Below are 19,879 nucleotides of genomic sequence, written 5' to 3' on the forward strand. Positions count from 1 at the left end.
GTAGAATGGGCACGTCCATGAAGAATCTAGGCCTGATGGCCTTTATTTTCTCTTGTAAATGGGAGGTGACGAAAGTAGGGGCACAGGGTTTAGGCAACGACACAAAGACACAAAGTAGGCCCTCCGCAAATATATTTACCGGACGGATGAACTGATGACAGGAGCACTTGCAAAATAAAGTGAAAGACAAGAATAAATGGTGAAGAATTAATCCGTAACTGGTGTGGAGGGGAGGCGAGAAGAGCAGTCAAGTGTCTCAAGGCTCAAGGCAATGGAAGAAAATAAGATACGAAGGAAAAAGTAGAAGGATGTGGGGTGAATGCATCTTGGGCAATTGATGTGACTAATGCAGCTTGTTTTAACTAGAAGATTATAAATAGACCGGGAAGGGTCAAGGCCCAGAGGAGAGGGAGGAAAAAAACTGTGCCAGTCAGGGAAAGATATCCCAAACACGCTAGGTCATTACTTTTCCTTGTCCTCATTTTAAGCCTACTATAATTCATCTTTGCCTTCCTACTCTATTCCCTAATTTGTATTTGCTGCCTAAAGAGAAAGACCTACATTTTTGATCTTAAAACACTCCCTACCCTGTCAGATAAGATGACCGCGTTATCAGTCAGCATTTGGGGCTTGCTACTGTCAAATCCTTCAGTTTGGCATTAAAAATGCTTGCTGAGCATCTTGGCTACAAGTCTCGAGAAAATAATGAAGACTAAGGAAATAAAAGCTCCTCAGGAAAAGACATTAATAAAATACTTTGAAATTTAAATGTCACTATATTGGTAATAGTTTTCCTACTACTATTTATTATTTCCAAATGCCTTAAATGTATAACTCGGAGCAAATACTGTCCTTTATTAAAACGAGCAACGATTTTCCAAAATTGGTGTCTCTTGTTAAGCAGCAAACCATTTATTTTCTGAATGTCCTGGGTCACCTTTGATCCGAGTGACAGCAGAGCTCCTGACGATGACTTCCAAGTTATGAATCATAAAACTCTCTATCACAATCTTTCTCTTGTTATATCCAACAGTCAACATAATAGACAGCAAGACTTTTCTCTCGTTTTGTGTGAGCTGGTAATCACCATGGACTTCTAAAAGTCCTCGTGAAAGACTGAATTCCCTTCTTTTCCTGCCTTGCTACTTGGGAGAGCCTCCTGAACTTCTCCAAGAACACTGGCGCTCTTCCCCTTGTTTACTGGCCCTTGACCCTTGGTGTATCTGTCACATAATTCAGTGGTTAAAATTCACTATGTCAGGCGCAGAACCGTGGGTTTTATCACACTAGCTAGGCCCACTGACAAGGCGGCAAGTTCTTCAAAGATGAATACCTTCTTCCTTTACTTTGCATCTTACCCAAGACCTAAGGCTAGCTAGGTATGCAATGGATATTTAACAACTACTTTGTTAATTTATTAACTGATTGGATTCTAACTTTTAGAGTGAATGGCAGCAATAGGCCATGGATTATCATCATTATCAAATATTTTACCTAAGAATGAAGCTGTTTGCACATCCAATCACTTGTTCTAACATGACCTGAATTGGCCTGTTGAAGTAACAGATAACACTGAAGAAAAGCTGGCCTCTACAAGTTTTGTTTTTTCAGCTTGCTTTGTCAATGCATTCCGTAAGAGGTGAATTCCTAATTCCTTTGGCTCAAAAACATATTTAGAAAATGGTCTTAAAGAGATCTGGCACCAGAGATGAAGCTGGCCAGGCCCCTCTCTAGGAACTAAGAGATAAAAATCAGTGACAGATGACAGAGTATCCTTTTATGCTGGTACCCTTTGCAAAAGAGCCACACAAGGCAGGAAACACGATTGGATTCCACATGCTGGAGCTCAGCTTACCCCTGGGTAGAATTCAGAAGTTCAGAAGGCCATGAGCACAGTACTCCGCATGAAGCACTAGGTAGGCAGGGCCACGGGGAAAAAGGGGATGAAGTGGGCCGCTGCACAAACTGTGAATATTCCAGCAGGAGGAAACAACCTTCCAGCCTCTGCTTTTAGGTTCTCCCCCATGTAAGGCCTAAAACTCTAAAACCAATTGTCATTGCTTTATGTCTCTGTAATACAACAAACAGTCCCAAGGAAGGTAAAGGCTAGGGTCATTAACATATGTGTAGGAAGGAAGAAGTGGGCACAGGTTTGGCTTAGAGGCGAAGAGGAAAATGGAAAAGCTGAAGAACCCCCCCCCCCAGAGTGAAACTGAACACTTGCACCTTGACATTCTTGCCCAAAGCTGGACCTGGTATCAGAGTCACACTAGTAAAACCAGGGGTCAGAGCTTCCACACACGGATGGGATGACCATTCCCTTCCCTTCATCCAACCACTGCTGGCAGATCAGGATGGTATAGGGACACCCCTGACCTTTAATCCCAATCTCTAAGCCTTGCGGAATTTCACAGTAACTACAGGAGGGTGGAGTTCTGCTGGACCTCCAGGCTGGCCAGGTGGGAACGGGCTCTCCATTAACAGCACCAGCAAAGACCTATTCTCAGTTGTCCCTTCTTGTAAAGGGCTAGGCGTGGGGATGCTTGTGTTCTCTCTACAGGCATCTCTGCTCAAAGATGATCCTTTAGGAAATTGGGCAACAAAGAGTTATCTATTTTAATCACTCTTCAGAAAAGCATCTCTGACTTTTCTCAAAGACTCAGATGTTCCTTGTACTTGTCAGAAAACAAATGTGGTTTAAGCCAACATCTGGAATGGAGAAAAATATAGCAACCACAAAAAAGATAATTAAATTAATAAGGAATGCTTTTCAGACATAACATCCCATAGGCCAAAAAAATGTTTTCAGAACTATCCAGAGCAAAGTTATAGAAGTTACTTAGAAGCTAAATTTAAGTGAATTAACTGCTGGAGGGCACGTAGGAGCAGACTGCTGTGACCCTGTGGGCCATGCCGAGAATGGCACCCCAATTTCTTTTCTTCGGGAGACAGAACCCCATGTACAAATACATGTTACGGGTTCAGAGGCAGCCTTATCATTTCCTTCACTGCTCATTTAGAATCTACACCTGAGTTGTTCAGCTGTTCTCAAACAAGACATCTCAAAAAGATGCCCTGCTGGGCATCTAGCTCAACCTCAGATGTACTGCAGAAAGCCCAACGACAAGTGATCAGTTTTTCTTGAATACTTTCAATGACCAGCAGCTCAGCACTAGGGAAATCTGTTCATTCTCTTGATGGAGAATGTTAACTTTCACAAAATTCTTCTTTATATGAAAATCTGAAATCTATCTCTTACTTTCCCATTGGGAGCACAAGAAAGAAATTATGTGCCTCCTGCCATATGGCAGCCTCTCAAGTATGTAAAGACCATTACCATGTTGCCTCTAAGTCTTTTCCAGTCTAACTATTTCCAGATGTTGAGCTTCCTCCTCATCTTGGTCACCTCCTCTGGATAAATATTAGTTTCTCAGTGACCCTCCTAAAATGGGACGCCCAGAGCAGACCACCAGAATAAGCACAAGGACGCAGGTTTAATCTGACCAGGAGAATTCAGGGGGACCACAGCTTTCACTGTCTGGAAGTAGCCACTGTGTCACACTGCTTCCTCAGGGCTCACCAGGAAATCCCACTCCCCAAAATGTTTTCATAAAAACTGCTAGGGAGCCAGACGGCTCTCATCCTGTAGGTACACAATATTGGCTTTTCTTTAGAAATTCAGAATATGATACCTATCTCTACTAAATGTCATCTTGCCCATCTCAGCCCATCAATCCAGTCTTCCAAGGCTCTTCTGAGTCTTACTTTGAAATTATGGACAATGTCAGACGTATCAAATACAAAAAAGTATACGGAATAAAACGACAGTCAACCACTTGCCCAGAACCCACCCTAAGAACACATCACAAATAAAACTGAGGCTCCTAGTATACACTTCCTCAATTTTATCCCCTTCTTCCCCAGCCACACAGAAGTAATGGCCACTGGCATGAGTCGGCATTACTCCCATGCTTAAAGACTATTTTGAATTTTGATTCTATCACCACTTGTATTTATGTTATATGCAAACCCAATAAGCATGCGAGCTAGTCTGTGTTCATTTAAATAAATGATTCCAATGCTGAATAAAGCAGCATTGCCTTCATCTATTGGACCGACAATCCCATCAGAACAGTGAGGTGACTCAGGCATGACTTATTCTTAGGGAATCCTTACTCACTCGACCTCAGCAAACCAAGTGTGAAGCTCTTGCAAGTAATACATTGAACGATCCAGTCTGAAACAGTCAGTATCAATACAATTGTTAGGTCACTGATAAAATATGCCTTTGTGCTTGTCTTTTAAAAATCCTTCTGCAAGCTCCCAGCAGAGTATTCCCACCCCACATTTCCCCCAAATTACTGACCTGGTAATCTGACCTGGTTCTAGGCTCTCCTGTACCCGAGGCTGTAAATCACCTGGGGCCAGGAATTTGCCTTCAACGGGACAGACAACACGGGGCTCTTTTTTAATCTACTCCCCTGCATCTAGCTTCAGGGCCTTCCTTCCAGTTTACTGGTTGGGACAAGCCAAAGCAGGAGTTTTAAAAAGTCTGCCCTCTTTCTTTCACCATCAACCCCTTCCTCTCTATAGAATCTTCCTTAAAAAGCAAACCAAAGGGACTTTTATCTGCTATTTTGTAAGGAATGTTATCCCCATTATATAGATTGACAGCCTGAAGCACACAGGGGCCCTCTTATTCATGCCATAATAATTGGGAAGGTGTTTTTATCGATAGTTCTATGCTTTTCAGCAGAAAAAATCCCCAAAAAGCCAACAAGCCACCACGGCATCTCCCTCCTTCTTCCATGCTTATCAGTCCAGTCTCCTCTTGTTTAGTGCTAAAGCCTGCAGCAGGTGGGCCTCCAGAGCACTTTTCTGGAAAGCGGTCAGGCAGGGGAAAGGGTTTCAGAGGCCAGGAAGGCCTCAGGTCACAGGCCCATGAAGCCAGAGAGGACCTAGGCAATATCCAAGACTTTAATCTGATACATAAGGAAACAGAGGGTCAGAGAGGTGAAGCAAAGGAAAAGTAAATGTCAGGGCTCAAACAGACTCCTCAGAGGCCAGGTAAAACACAAGACCCAGCAGAGCTTCCTCTCTTCAAAACTGTTAACCGATGGCACAGGCAATGGGGCTTGAATACTGGAGGACTAGGGGTCCCTAAGTACTTCACAGATACACAAAAATATCTCAATCTGCAATTACTCGCATTTCTAGGTTAATAATTCAGTCTCTGCACCCAAACCTGGACCAGGTAGAGAAAGGTACCAAAGGACAGAAACAAACCAAAAAACCCAGAGTGGCTTCTGCATGGAAAGAGGTTAAGATGTATTTGGAGAGAATAGGCACCAAGCATATAAATGACGGCTATGATACAATAATGATGAATAGGAGGGTAAGAGTAAAAGAACAAATGCTATAGCCATTCGGAGGGAGAGATGAGCCGGGCTTGAAGGGAACAAAAATGCAGGAGGTCATGTCTTCCTTTCCAGCAGTGTTCCAGCTGCCCTCGGCCTGTTTATCTCTCTGTAAGACAAAGTCAGCCCTCTACTTATCTACAAGGATTCTGGGAAGACGGAGCAGATAGAAATGTGCCTGCAGCCTTGAAGGGGAGTTCCCAGTATTACAATCACAAATGAAGGTAGAAGCCATCTATTGTCTACTGCAGAAACCCCAACTCTATACCAAAGAAAACAAGTTTCTTCAACTCCGTAACGTGAGTAAGAGTAACATGGGAATCCCTGAAGTATGCTACTTTGAAAGACAAGAAAACAAGGGTCAATATTATTTTGCAATATCACAGGCTTAAAAGGCCTAACTCTTAGTATTTGTACTTCCTGCCACCCTTCTTCCCTTTTTAAGATTGGTACACCCCATAGGTCTCATGAAATATTTTTTACATGTACAAAACATGAATTTTCCAGTTTTTTTTTATTGTTGGCTGGATTTTTTAACATCTCAACTAGGAAAGTCAGCATAGGTCCCTACGAGCGATTTCCACGGCCATGTGTTTAAGACTGTATTGTTATCTGCACCTCAATATAACAGAGAAAAGGACAGCACATTTCACTGAAAAGTTATCTTAGGTGGAATCATTTGAGGAAAGACATATTGAAAGTCCTTCGCAATGAAAATAAGCCCCCAAATGGAAGGAGGGGGGGTTGGAGATCCTTTTTTTTTTTTTTTTTTTTATGTTTTATTTATTTCTGAGAGAGAGAGAGAGAGACAACATGAACAGGGGAGGGTCAGAGAAAGAGGGTGACACAGAATCCGAAGCAGGCTCCAGGCTCTGAGCTTGGCTGTCAGCACAGAGCCTGACGCGGGGCTCAAACCCATGAACCGTGAGATCATGACCTGAGCTGAAGTCAGACGCTTAACCGACTGAGCCACCCAGGCGCCCTAGAGATCCATTTAAAAGCACCCAAAGGAATGAATAAAAGGCAGCGGAGGGGGATGTGTCAGAGCATATTAATCCAATGCTGAGATCTGCTGTCAGCAATAGAAGGGCTTTCTGGCTCAGTGGACACCTGCCTACACACAGGTACCACACCGGCCCGAAGAGGGTAGAGAGCCTCGTCCACGTGATGCAGCTAGTCAGTCAGTGGCAGAACTTAGACAGAACCAGGTCTCTTAAACTCAGGGCCTTTGTTCTGCTCAGGACTCCACGCTGTGGCCTAGGTTCAGGGCATATTCGGTTTCCTATATCTTTTCAATTCAAACTTGAAACTCCTTTGTGAAAGGGAATTCAAGGGTACCTGTACACAGATGTTCTGGTCTGTAGAAAGCCTGAGACAAGTAAGGTGTGTTCAGGGAGCCAGTCTGGGTCCCTTCTAAAGTATGAGTCACTCTGCTCTGTGGTATTGGAACTAGAGGGTGAATGGTCTTAAACTGAAGACATCATATTTGCCCGGTAAAGGGCTGTGAATCTGGACCCAGCACAGTAGTGGGCACATCAAATGCCCTGGATTAAAAAAAAAAAAAAAGATACTTGGGGCGCCTGGGTGGCTTAGTCGGTTAAGCGTCCGACTTTCGCTTAGGTCATGATCTCACGGTTCGTGGGTTCGAGCCCCGCGTCGGGCTCTGTGCTGACTGCCAGCTCAGAGCCTGGAGCCTGTTTCAGTCTGTGACTCCCTCTCTCTCTGACCCTCCCCTGCTCACGCTGTCTCTCTCTCTCTCTCTCTCCTAGAAATAAATAAAAATATTAAAAAAAAAAAGATACTTGTAAACGGGACGTCATGATTAACATTATCATTTCCCTTCCAAGATGATGCAACAAGTGTAACTGCACACATGCATCACTTTGCACTTGATCTTAGCCAAAAGGCCGAGAAGCGATACACATATGCATCACTTTGGAAAACCCAAATCAGAACTTCTAAGATTTCAGTCAACAAAGTAGAGTGCAGAGCTATAAGCTTATGTTCCCAAATGTGGGAAAATGGACAAAAATACAAAAAAACACCTACAGACACCTGAAAGAGAGGAAGGGAAGGGAAGGCTAAGCCAAAGGGAAATTAGAGGCTGTCACTGGGGCTTTTAATCTTCTTATTGTGCAACTCACTTTAGCACGGTCAGAGCAACCTTTGTGGGACTCCCACTAGCTGAAAAATTTCTATTTCACTAAACTCAGAATATCCAAAAGCCTGATTAGACTCTCCCAAGTACATAAATTAACACTGGCAATGCTACAAAAATAAAGCACCGCCTATCCACTCATGCATATATCCATCTTTTTAGCTATTATCCCAAGTCGAAATAGGTCATTCTTTACCATCACTAGAACTGCACATATTGACTGAAATAATAGGTTTTATGATCAATCTTCCACTTCCTTCATGCATAATTTTCTCAGAAGTAATTTAAATCAAACGTGTACAGTTTTATCAAATTCACTATTTTTTATCTATTAAAAAACCTTTTTTTTTTAATGTTTATTCATTTTTGAGAGACAGAGTGTGAGTGGGGGAGGTGCAGAGAGAGGGAGACACAGAATCTGAAGCGGGCTCCAGGCTCTGAGCTGTCAGCACAGAGCCTGACATGGGGCTCGAACCCACAAACCGTGAGGTCATGACCTGAGCTGAAGCCGGACGCTTAACCAACTGAGCCACCCAGGCGCCCCTAAATTCACAATTTTTTAAAAATCTATTTATGGTTCCTCTGCCCAGGGTGATTTGTGAGCATTTTAGGGTAGCATGGGGTTGCCCCTGTGCTAGGTAGATGAAACCCCAAACTGGAGTTTTGACTGAACTCCAAGACTAGGATCCTTCCACTGCATCACAGAAGACGGTCTGGAAAGTTAAGCCAGCTTCTCCATATGTGGTCACAGACCAACCCTGCTACCTCCGGCAGTGACCTTGCAGATGTGAGCCCGAGAGAATGGCTGCATCTGATCAAGCCATCCTCACTACCGCTAGTGGGGACATGCCTTCTATATCCAGAAACAGCCTATACTCAGATCCACCAACTCTGGAGCCTCCTCCCTCCTTCTCCTTCCTCCCTCCTAACAGCCCACGAGCCTACTCAGTGTAGCCACTGCTCCTGGCTACACGAAAGGGAGCTGGTTATTTTGGTGTCATAGAAAGAGCACAGCCAACACTCTTGACAACAGTATGTTCTTGGGTTCATATCTAGCTCCGTAGCTGACTCGCTCTCTGAACCTCAATTTCCTCAACAGGAAAGTGGGGGTGATAACACCTCCTCTCAGAGTCATTGTAAGCAAAACACCCGGTTCCGCCCCTGGCAAAAAGTCAAAGCTTGACAGACGTCGGTGTACTTCCTACTAACCTCTCTGCTCACAATACTTTTTTTGCTTGTTCTCTGCATTCCTGGGTCAAAATCTACTTCTCATAAACCCTCTGAATAGCCTAATCAAGTACCAAGTATGACCCTACTACCGTCTAGTTTATTAAAACTGGGTGTGCGGAGATTGGGGGGTGGGGTAGTTCTGATAATGCTTAATATTCCAAATTTAATCTTGGTACTCAAAGTGAGATCCTTAGACCAACAGCCATCAGCACTACCTGGAAGTCTGTTTGAAAGGCAGACCCTCGCGCCCCACTCCAGACCTACGGCATCAGAGTTTATGAGATTCCTAAGTGATGGGTTTACCTCTTAAAGTTTGAGAAAACTGCTCTATACCACAAACGGACATTCAATAAATCAGAGCCTATTGATTCTCTATGGAATCAATTGTGGCACTCGTGCTGTTTGGTGGCACACTATGAATCTCTATTTGGGTAGAAAGCAATTACTAACCAAGGCATTTTCCCTGGAAGGGCAGTGTAATGGACACTGTGTGCCTTTTGAGTTTAAAAAATGACACATTAGGGCACCTGAGTGGTTCAGTTAAACGTCCAACTCTTAATTTCAGCTCAGGTCAGTTCAAGCCCTGCATTAGGCTCTCTGCTGATAGCATGGAGCCTGCTTGGGATTCTCTCTCTTCCTCTGCCCTTCTCCCACTCTTTCTCTCAAATAAACTTGAAAGAAAGAAAGAAAGAAAGAAAGAAAGAAAGAAAGAAAGAAAGAAAAGAAAGAAAGAAAGAAAGAAAAGATAGAAAGAAAGAAAGGGAGAGAGAGAGAGAGAGGGAGGGAGAGGGAGAGAGGGAGGGAGAGGGAGAGAGGGAGGGAGAGAGGGAGGGGGAGGGAGGAAGGAAGGAAGAAGGAAGAAAGAAAGATACAGAGGACACTGGCTTTACAGCAATATTTAAATCTTCTATATTAATGTGATCTTTGTTATATAATAAGTGCTTTGAATATAATTAGTAATACGAGCATTCTGATTACACTAATAAATATACTGATTATACTAATAAATAAGAGAAAGGATACTTTCAAAGTAGTAATACCTGGTTTCTAGGATGCAACACAAAACACCAATTAGTAATGAGCTTCCATAAATTGAATGTTCTCCACACAGAGTGACAAAGTTCTAAGGCACGTCTTTGTTTCTACTGGATGCCGTGATTCTGAGCCTTTCTCCCCCGCCCCACCAACACACTGAGGCATTTGTCAGTTCTTTCCAGTTACATGTGAAAGTACAATTTTTAAATGCTTCTGAAAGTAAAATTTACCACCCGAATTCCTAAAATGAATCACCAAATACTGGATACAGGAGGCCGGTAACTTTGTATATCAGGAAACAAAAACCAATCTGAGTGAGTCATCTCTGTGATCAGAGATAACAGCACAGCCGCAGCCAGAGCCTGGCGCAAACAAATGGCTACAGCAATCACATGCCAGCATCTCGTGTTTAATGGTTTCTCACATTAAAATGCATCAGTCAGCTCTGCGAAACCAGGAAGTGGAACCCAGGATGCCACATAAATAACAAACACGTTCTCTTGCGCCTGGTGTTCAGCTCTAAGTCTATTTCAATTTTGGGTAGATAAATAAAAATGAAAGTGGTATTTTATCAAGAGGCAAGCAGAAAGGTAAAAGCTAACTAATATGACTGGGCTTCTGCAATGTTTCCTAAGAAAATTTCAATACTTTTTGGAGGCCTATTTATTGATGCCTTTAATCAAAAATGAAAAAGGTGATCAGAAGTTGGCAATGCCTCAAAAACTCTACCAGAGAAAGGGGTACTAAGCTCTAGAAGTAGGAAAGCCTGCTGTCGTCTGATTCCATGGATAGCCTGCACGTGTGGCTTTTTCTCAGGTGCTCCACGCTTGAAAGACAAGAGGGGCAGGAAATGAACTTGTGCCACACAGCACTGCAGTCTAGATGCGACTCCTCGCCCTTCCTCTGGAGTGAAGAGACAAATGTCCTCTTCGACACCAGGGCTGGGGATATAATGCTATGTTTTTCAAAAGTGGACATCTCCTGTCACATCCATAAGCAGGCAGAGTGCCAAGGAAACACTGCTTAGACAGTGGATATGGGCCTCAGCACCCACGGGAGAAGCACTTTCCTCTGAAACAGTGGAGACCACTTGGGGGCAATGGTAATAACCCCTAGGTCCCTGCTTTCACAAGACCCTCCCCCAAAGTAAAATAAAACTTTAAAAAATCTATAGTTTCTGAAATAAGAACAAGTTAAAATGCCCCATAAGCCCCCCTGCCCACCCCATTATTCCCAGGAAACACCACGCTACCTCATAATGAAGGGAACGAAAGGTGCCATGCTGAGAGCGGAATAGGTGCCGTCCATCGGGGAAGGGTAGAGCCTCCCCAACACCAGAAGTAAGAGAAACATGCTTGGATGACGGTTTAGTTCTCCTGCGTCACTGAAAAAAAAATTATTGTACATAAAAGATTTAAAATTTAAGAGGTGCAACACTATCTTCAAACATTTTTCTCGTTAAATAATTCTGAGTATCAAGTGAGACTCTCTATGATCGGAAGACAGCTTTCCTTCTTTTCCTTCCTTTCACCTCATGTTTTCCTAATGTGCAAATGAGGAAAAGCTACTGGTAAAGCCATGGCTTGGGCTTTTGCACACGACTCTCTTCTCAAAGCTAACTGTTAATTCGCGTCTGTGTTTTGATTTGAGCTGTTCATACACTAGAGGGGTGGCTGTTCCAGAATATGCAGTGTGAAACTTTCAACAGCCAAATGTACTTATGAAAGCTTGAACAGTCACTTACCGGGGCCAGAAAAGCCTGTCTGTACAAATTACTCATGTGAGGAAATGTATCATAAACAGAAGTAAAATTCATTGATGTTATTTTGCTTTCCCATTACAGATAATTAGCATGAATTCCTATTAAGTGCAAACATTGCTAGAAGAATATAAAAGCCCATGTTCTGAGATGTCCATTCTAACAATTCCACCATCAGTACAGAATGTGATTGAAAGGACAATGGTAAACTTTGCTATCTGCCTTGATCGGACTGGAAGCCCTCTGAATGGCTTTACTTTATGTTTCCAGGGTCATTGGCCACCTTTGCTCAGGTGGGCTGGTACCATTTCTGATCACAGGTGACCAGATTAGTCAGCTATTTGCTTAAGGTCACAATGGTCGACCGTCGCAGGCCAGTAAGAAAAAAATGGCAGGTGTTTCTGACAGCAAACTCAGTATGTAAACACACAGATTTTTAAATAGCATGGGAAGAAAATGATTTCTAGAAGAAATCACCATGTGCGTCTAAGAGGCTGGCTCCTGAAACATTTTCACTAAAAACAGTATTACATTTGATAAGACAATACGAAACAGGATTTTAAAAATATAAAATATAATGTAAAAATAGGATATTATACAACTTTTCAGGACATGTCTGCTGTCGAGAATCAGGCATCATGATAAAGAAGCCATTTTAAAAAATCCATCTATGTTACAAGGAAAGGGGAGCTTAAAAACTATTGCCTGGAGGGAAAAAAATCTCCATTAATGAAGTAACTCACTTCCTTGATCTGTGTCTCACTGTGTCTCTTCTTACCTGTCCACAGTATTAGCTACAGCTTCCAACTGCTGGAGAAGAAAAGGATAGAGTTCCGGGAAACGAGAAAAAAATTCGCTTCCTGTCATTCTGTAGAGGGAAGGGGAAAAAAAAAAATCACTGTTATTTATTTCCTCTGATCTAATAATAAAGCCTTTTTTATTTTACGTAAAGGAAGATAACCTAGATCATTCACTTAAATATGTAATGAAACAAAAGTTAAGAACAAAACCTCACCTTAAGAATTTGATAATCAAACAAAACATTAAATTTTTGATTTTGGAAATGCTCTTAACACATGGACTTTTATCTCAAAATTTAAGATTATGTATATTCACAAATATTTGATATTAAATTCTGTGGGGAAGAAATAGGTAACTTGTGCAAATGCTGTTTCCACAACTGATCTGGACTATGAATAGAGTCAATATCTGGTTGGCTGAGGCTGACGTAGCTTCCATAATAAGGGCAGATCTAGAACAGGTTTCTCCAAGTTGGCACCAGTGACATTTTAGACCAGACAATTCTTTGTTGTGGGGGACTTTTAGGTGATGGTAAGATGTTTAGCAGCCTCCATCACTTCTATCCACCAAATGCCAGTAATACCACGACCCCTCACTCCTGCCCAGTGATGACCATCAAAAATGTCTCTGGACAATGCACAAAGTATCCTGAGGGGAAAAATGGTCCCTGGTTGAAAAACACTGGTCTGGAGTATGGTTATCAGACACACAGACTTGGCGTGTATGGTTCTGGATACCAATCCCAGCTGACAGCTGTGAGGATTACCTTTCCATCTTTATACTCTTGAATTCTGACAAGATCATTCAATCAGTTTTCACAAATGCTTATACTCATGTAACCCACACTCCTATGAAGACTTAGAAAGTTTCCATCCAGAAAGTAAGCTTGTGCCCCTTCGCAGTCAACTCTCAACACCCCAAACAACCAATGGTTTGAGTTCTATTACAATTTTGTTTGGTCTATTCTAGAATTTCATATAAGCGTAAACATACGTTACCTAGTTTTCTGTGTGTGTCTGAGGCCTTTTTCATTCAGCATAAAATTTATCCATTAGCAACCATAGTATGATTCTTTTCTTGTCAAGTAGTAGTCCATTGTATGAACAGACAGGTTTGTTTATCCATTCTCCTCTCAACAGAAAGGAGCTATTTCCATTTGTAGGCTATTATGAATAAGGCTGCTAGGAACATTCTTATACAAGGTTCTTGTGAACCTATGTTTTCATTTCCCTTGAATAAATATCTGACAATAAAATTTCAGCACGTCTAACATTCTAGGAAACTGACAGTTTTCCAAAATAATTATAGCATTTTACATTCCCATCAGCAATAAGCAAGAGTTCTAATGGCTCTACATCCTTTCCAACATTTGCTGTTGTCTTTTTTTTTTCTTTTCTTTTCTTCATGTTAGCCATCCTAGTGGGTATGTAGTGGAATATTCCGGAGACTTTGAGTTGCATTTCCTTGATGACCAATGATGGATGATACTGCACACTCTTTGTGTGCTTTGGCTATTGACATGGCCTTTTGTGAAATATCCTAGATTTTTGCCCATTTTTATGTAGGTTGATTGTTTCTTTTGCCATACACGTATGTTACATATACTTTTTCTTAGTTTGTGGCTTGCCAATTTATTTTCTTTTTTTAATAATTTTTTTAATGTTTTATTTATTTCTGAGAGAGAGAGAGAGACAGCATGAGCAGGGGAGGGTCAGAGAGAGAGGGAGACACAGAATCTGAAACAGATTCCAGGCTCTGAGCTGGCTCTCAGCACAGAGCCCAATGCAGGGCTCGAACCCACGAACCGTGAGATCATGACCTGAGCCGAAGTTGGACGCTTAACCGACTGAGCCACCCAGGTGCCCCTTTATTTTCTTAATAATGCCTTTTGATGAGCAGAAGTTTTTAGCCCAATAACTGGATCATTTTTTTTTTATGATTTATATTTTCTATGGCTTAAGGAATCTTTGCCTACCCCAACATCACAAAGATACTCTGTTTTCTTCTAGAAGTTCTATAGTTTTAGCTTTTATCTTGGGGTAAATGATCAATCTCAAATTAATTTTTGTGTACAGTGTGAGGTAGAGGCAAAGGTTCTCCTTTTGTTTTAAAAATTTATTTATTATTATGTGNACCCAGGCGCTCCTGGTATATTATAATTTTAATAGGAAGATGCTATAAGAAAAGATAAAGGCCTTAAAAAGGAGATGCACCAAGTTCATGAACAAGAAGATTCAGTATTTTGTTAAGAAGATTCAATATTATAAAGAGGAAGTTCTCACCAAATTCAATGTAATCCCAATAAAAATAATAATTGTGTGTGCGTATATGTGTAGCTGGAGAAGCACACTTTAAAACACAGAGAGGCATCGAGGGCCAGTAGTTGCAAAGATAATCTTGAAGAACAACAAGGATGCAGGACTCACCTAATCAGGTAGTGAGAAGTATTATAAAACTTGAGTAATTAGGACACTATGGTGACAAGGAGGCCCATAACCAGAAGAGAGAGCACAGGAACAGACACACACATGCACGACATCATACATGCATGATGAAAGGGCTGGTGCTGCAGATGATGGTACTGTGAAGATCACAACTAAGTATCCACCCGGACGAGATTAAAATTGGATCCCAACCTCCCACTACATACAGAATTGAAACTTTGTGAATTCAAAACTTAAAAGGTAAAACTGCCAAACTCACTAGAAAACTATACAGAATAGAATTTATTAAACCAAGGCCCCAAAAGCATCAACTAGCAGGAAAAGTTTATATATTCTACTGTATTAGTTAATATTAAAAAAAAAAAGTTTATACCACACACAAAAAAAGCACAAATAAAAACACAAAATAACACATGTACAAAGCACTTCTGGCAGAGGAGTGGTATCACACATTCTGGAATCAAAGACACGAACAGACTTAGCTGACTTTTGAGCCCAAAATGACTAAACATGACTTGTGGCCCTTGTTTGGATCCTGATTCTAACAAACCAGTTAGAAAAAGACATTTCTAAGACAATTAGGAAAAGTTGAAGATCAAAGAATTACTAGCTTTGGTAGATGTGATAAGAGTATGGTGGTTATTTCTTTTTAAACTCTCTTATCAAATCAGTCATGCATCCTGAAATATTTACAGGAAAAAAATGACAGGATGTCTGTTACCTCCATCTCAGGAGGCCAAGAAATGGACAAAATGAGATTGGCAAAATGTTGATAAGTGTTGAAGCTGAGTGATGGATATGCAAGGGTTCGTTAAACTACTAAATGATGGAAGTAAACATTTTTATTTGCCAAGCCACAAATGGGGAGAAAATGTGTAATGCATGTAACTGAGAATTATATAATTAGTATTAGACTATAGGAAGAACTCCAGGGAAACCAATAAGTTAAAAGACAAACAACTCAATATAAAAATGGTAAAACCTATTAAAATATAATTAAGACCTTATTAAAATATAATAAAGCTATTAAAACCTATTAAAATAAAACCTATTAAAATATAAACATTAGCGGCCAATAATCATAAGAGGCTCAATCACACTGAGCAATTGGCAAAGACTGAAGAACCCATTATCAAGTACTGGAACTCTTTGACACTGTTGATGGAAACTAAAATTACTACGACAATTTTAAGAATAATCTGGCATTTTCTTGAAAGCCAAGGATGTGTTTAGCCAGTGATTTACAAATGCTACTTCTAGGTAAATGGCCTAATAAACTCTTGGACATGGGCACCAGAAGGCTTGTACAGTATATGTATAATAGCCATGTCTATCAATAGTAGAGTGAATAAACTGTACACTCACTCACACAATGGGATACTGTAGAGCAGTAAATCTCAATGAACGACAGATGTATCTCAGAAACGTAATGTTAGGTGAAAAAAGCAAGTTGAAGAATACATGTGGTATACTTCTTCTATGTAGTTTACAACAAAGCACTGAATAATACACTGCTTAGAGAAACAAATTTAAGTGACAAAAAAAAAAAAGCAAAGAAATAAATAAAATAAAATTGGCAAAAGTAATCAATCACTTCTCCAAGCTGGAAAAGAAAGGAGATGGAATTAGGAAGGTCCATATAAGGGATCAAAAGAAATGTTCCCTTCCTTAAACACCTAAAGTGTTTGTTGCACAGTTACTCACTCTTTTGTAAACTTTCTTTTGCACCTATTTCACATTCAGTAAAGCTAAAATTTTTGAAAGAAGAGAAAGTTCTTACTTCCTTGTAAATTATAGATCATTTATTGGACATTTATGCAAAAACATGCTCACTTCTTTTTCAATTAGTAGATATTTTTGTGGAAAAAAATAACAAACACAAATGTTAAAAAAAAAAAAACACCCACACTAGACCCCTCAGTGTCCCTCCTCACAGACAACTATGCAAAAGCATCTCAGCTTTTCTTTTAAAAAATTTGTTTATAGAAGTACTTACTTTTCAGTTTAGCTCTTTTCCCCAGCAAATATGTATATTATACATATAGTCATGCCCCTTGATTTTTTTTTTCATTTAAACTACCTGAAAAATCATTCAATATCAGGCATACTGTTCTCTTTCTTTCCATTTAATGGTTGCAGAGTAATCCATTGTATGTTGACTGCAATTGATTTCAAACCTGAATGATAGGCTTTTTGGTTGTTAAGTTACTTTTACAAACAATGACATGTAAATTTCCTTGTTAATAAACTGCAAGTCTAGGCTTTGCAGGGTCAGTGTTTTACACAGGGAGACCACAAAACCATTTCAGTACAGGCCACTCTTACATTCTATAGCACCTGTAAGCAAAACTGGTCAAGAACATCAATTTCCATTGTTAGCGGTCACTTAGAACTGTATATGAATTAAATATTGAGATCCCTGTGTATACTTGCCCATAAAGAATCTCTCCATCTACGCCACAAGGCCTGGTGGATACGTCTTCTTAATGGTGTGGTATCTCTTGGTTGTGACAGAAAGAGTATTCTCATGTAAGCAGACCATACGATTGCATTACCACGATCTAGAAATTACCTTGGTAAATAACTGGCCCGGCTGACCATAATTACTGCCAGAGAAAAGGGCTGTGGAGCTACTATTCTCAAACTAAAGTCATTGTTTTCAATGAATTAAAACAAATTGTTCCAAACAGCAAATTACCTCATTCAATTACCTGAGCAGATATTTATCAACTCATCTATGTTACAGAGTATATGAAGAAGGTACATGATTCAAAGTTAAACATTTGGTGAATGTTTTAAGTAACAGGTTTGTTCTTAACAGCTTGCTGGGTTTTGACTACATCTTTCAAAAAAATATTCTGTTGAAATCATTGTGCCCAGGCTTAATGGCGTACGACTGTGAAGTATCAATTGTGCATCTGTCAGGGTTTAAGAAAAACTAAAATTATTTTCTATGGAGAATTCTGGCCTTGCTTAGGTACTCTGAGCACACAGGAGTTGCTTTTCTATTCTAGCATTCTCAGGCTCCTCAATACTGTTAAGAAAATGTCAACTCTACTCCTGGCCGGGGCTCCAATTCACTGCAAATGCAGAAGAGTTGAGTACTTGCCAGATTAGCACCATCTCAACTCTGCATCAGCCCAGGGCTACTGAAGACGTGGCTAAATGTGTAGACTGCTGCCTGAAGGATACAAGATATTAACAATTCTCAGGTATTAAAAAACAGAGCCTCAACAGGTAAGGTGTAGGAGGATATCAGAATTGTCTAAGGGACTTATTCAAACTTCACTCCTGATTCTCAAATACACAGAAGGCCGACAGTTCGTGGGCACCTCATAGATTTTGGGCTGCCTGTAATCTATAGCTTTATTTTAAAAGGCCAAAATCACAAGACTATTTCAGTCCATATGTGAATCCTGAAACAGGTGAGTCTTCCCTCTCATTTCTACTTAATCAAAACTGTAGCATGACCATATTTTTCTCAGGAAAGTAGCGAATATTTTAAGCACCTACAGACTTCATGTTGAGTACTGCGCTAGGTGCTAAGGAAGATAGTAACAATATGAGATGGTCACTGCTCTCGGGGCTTAAGATCTCATTAGGAAGACAAGACACATGCATAGACTATAACTAACGAGGGAGGGTAAGCCGGTTTAAGGGTCAAATAACTGCAGCTTACAGTAACAGTTGGGAAAGATATCGCTGAGAGCTGGAGAGGTTAGGGAATGATTTGTGGGAAACATGGAAACCAAGAGGAGTCTTAAAAAAATTAGTAAGAATGGATTAAAAAGGAGAGAAAACTGTATGCAGAGGGTGGGTAGGTACAGGAGCCAAGTGGGTAGATACACTGGCTGCATGAATCGAGAAATTCAATGACGTGTGAAGGTAGAAAAGACAGGATGGCATACAGGTTTTTAGAAATTTTAATGCCAGGCTAAGCAGCTTTGCCTGGGTCTTATAGGCATCGAAAGTTTTTGGACAGCAGTGAGATGTGTCAAGAGCAGCTAGGCTGGACTAGAGAGAGGACAGAAACACGGTGACCCAATGGCCCCAATGGACAGTCACTGAATGTATCTTTATTTTTTTATTTTATAAAACATTTTTTTGTAGTTTATGGTCAACTGAATGTATTCTTTTCACTTCAACCAGAGCATAAATATCTACAGGTAAGAGCCCATATTCATACCTCCTTGCATCGCTCTTCGTACAAACCACAATTCTACATAAACAGTGGCTGACTGGTAAATATTCTGGCCATGAATGAGTAAGTAGTATTAGCCAGAGAAGAAAAACATTCTAACATAGATGCCCTCAAACCTATGCCTTATGCCTTTTTTCTTTTCTCTGGAACTGGCACCTCCCCAACTGACACCTAACTACCCATCCAACTTCAACACAATTTTTCCTAGGCAAGGAGGAAAAGAATTATGGCTAAGATGGCAACAAATTAAAATTTTCTTAAAGCGAATCACTAGCTGTATCTAAGGACATCCAGACTCATGATCTGAATTAATAAACTGAGTATCCTGCCAGGGCTTGAAATTTCTTAAACACAAATATATGATGCCTGTCTCACTCATTTGCAGATAGTTCAATTCTAGTTTTTCACCCATATAGGAAAACAGGCTGATATGTCATCTCCACAAATATAGCAAGGCCTGAGGGTAAATTCTCCAGTGACAGGCATTTCAGATCTGTTCATCTCCATGGCCAAAAACTAGCCTGGCAACTTTATGGAAACAAAAGAAGCGATGACCAAAAAGGAAAAAAACGGAATCTCTGTAAATTCAAGCGTCTGGGAAGACAAAAGGAGACCGCCAAACAGCAGAAACAGACAGACAAAGGTGAGAACAAAAAAGCTAGGCTAGAGAGCCAGAAGAAAGCAGCCTATACCTTGGGACTGTCAGACTCTACAAAAGGGGAGTCAGTCCCCATCTCGTCAGGTTAAGAGCTGTGCGGGCACAACCCGTGAGAGGCCCTCGGGAAACCACGGAAGCTCCTGGAGGAAATCCACTAGCCCGGCACTGGGAACAAG

General features: G+C 40.8%; 1 protein-coding gene across 1 annotated transcript in view; it reads right to left on the reverse strand.

Annotated features, from left to right (window-relative positions):
* The window catches only part of THADA (THADA armadillo repeat containing), a 319,402-nt gene that overhangs the window by 168,354 nt on the left and 131,169 nt on the right, over positions 1 to 19,879 (reverse strand). The window contains exons 27-28 of the mRNA XM_077749153.1: positions 12,378 to 12,467; positions 11,093 to 11,224 (exon numbers count right to left, since the gene is read on the reverse strand). Coding sequence (XP_077605279.1) covers positions 11,093 to 11,224; positions 12,378 to 12,467 — 222 coding nt within the window. The remainder of the gene's footprint in view (positions 1 to 11,092; positions 11,225 to 12,377; positions 12,468 to 19,879) is intronic.

This window comes from Crocuta crocuta, unplaced genomic scaffold, assembly GCF_008692635.1.
Source record: "Crocuta crocuta isolate KB4526 unplaced genomic scaffold, BGI_CrCroc_1.0 scaffold118, whole genome shotgun sequence".
In the NCBI taxonomy this organism is placed as follows: domain Eukaryota; kingdom Metazoa; phylum Chordata; class Mammalia; order Carnivora; family Hyaenidae; genus Crocuta; species Crocuta crocuta.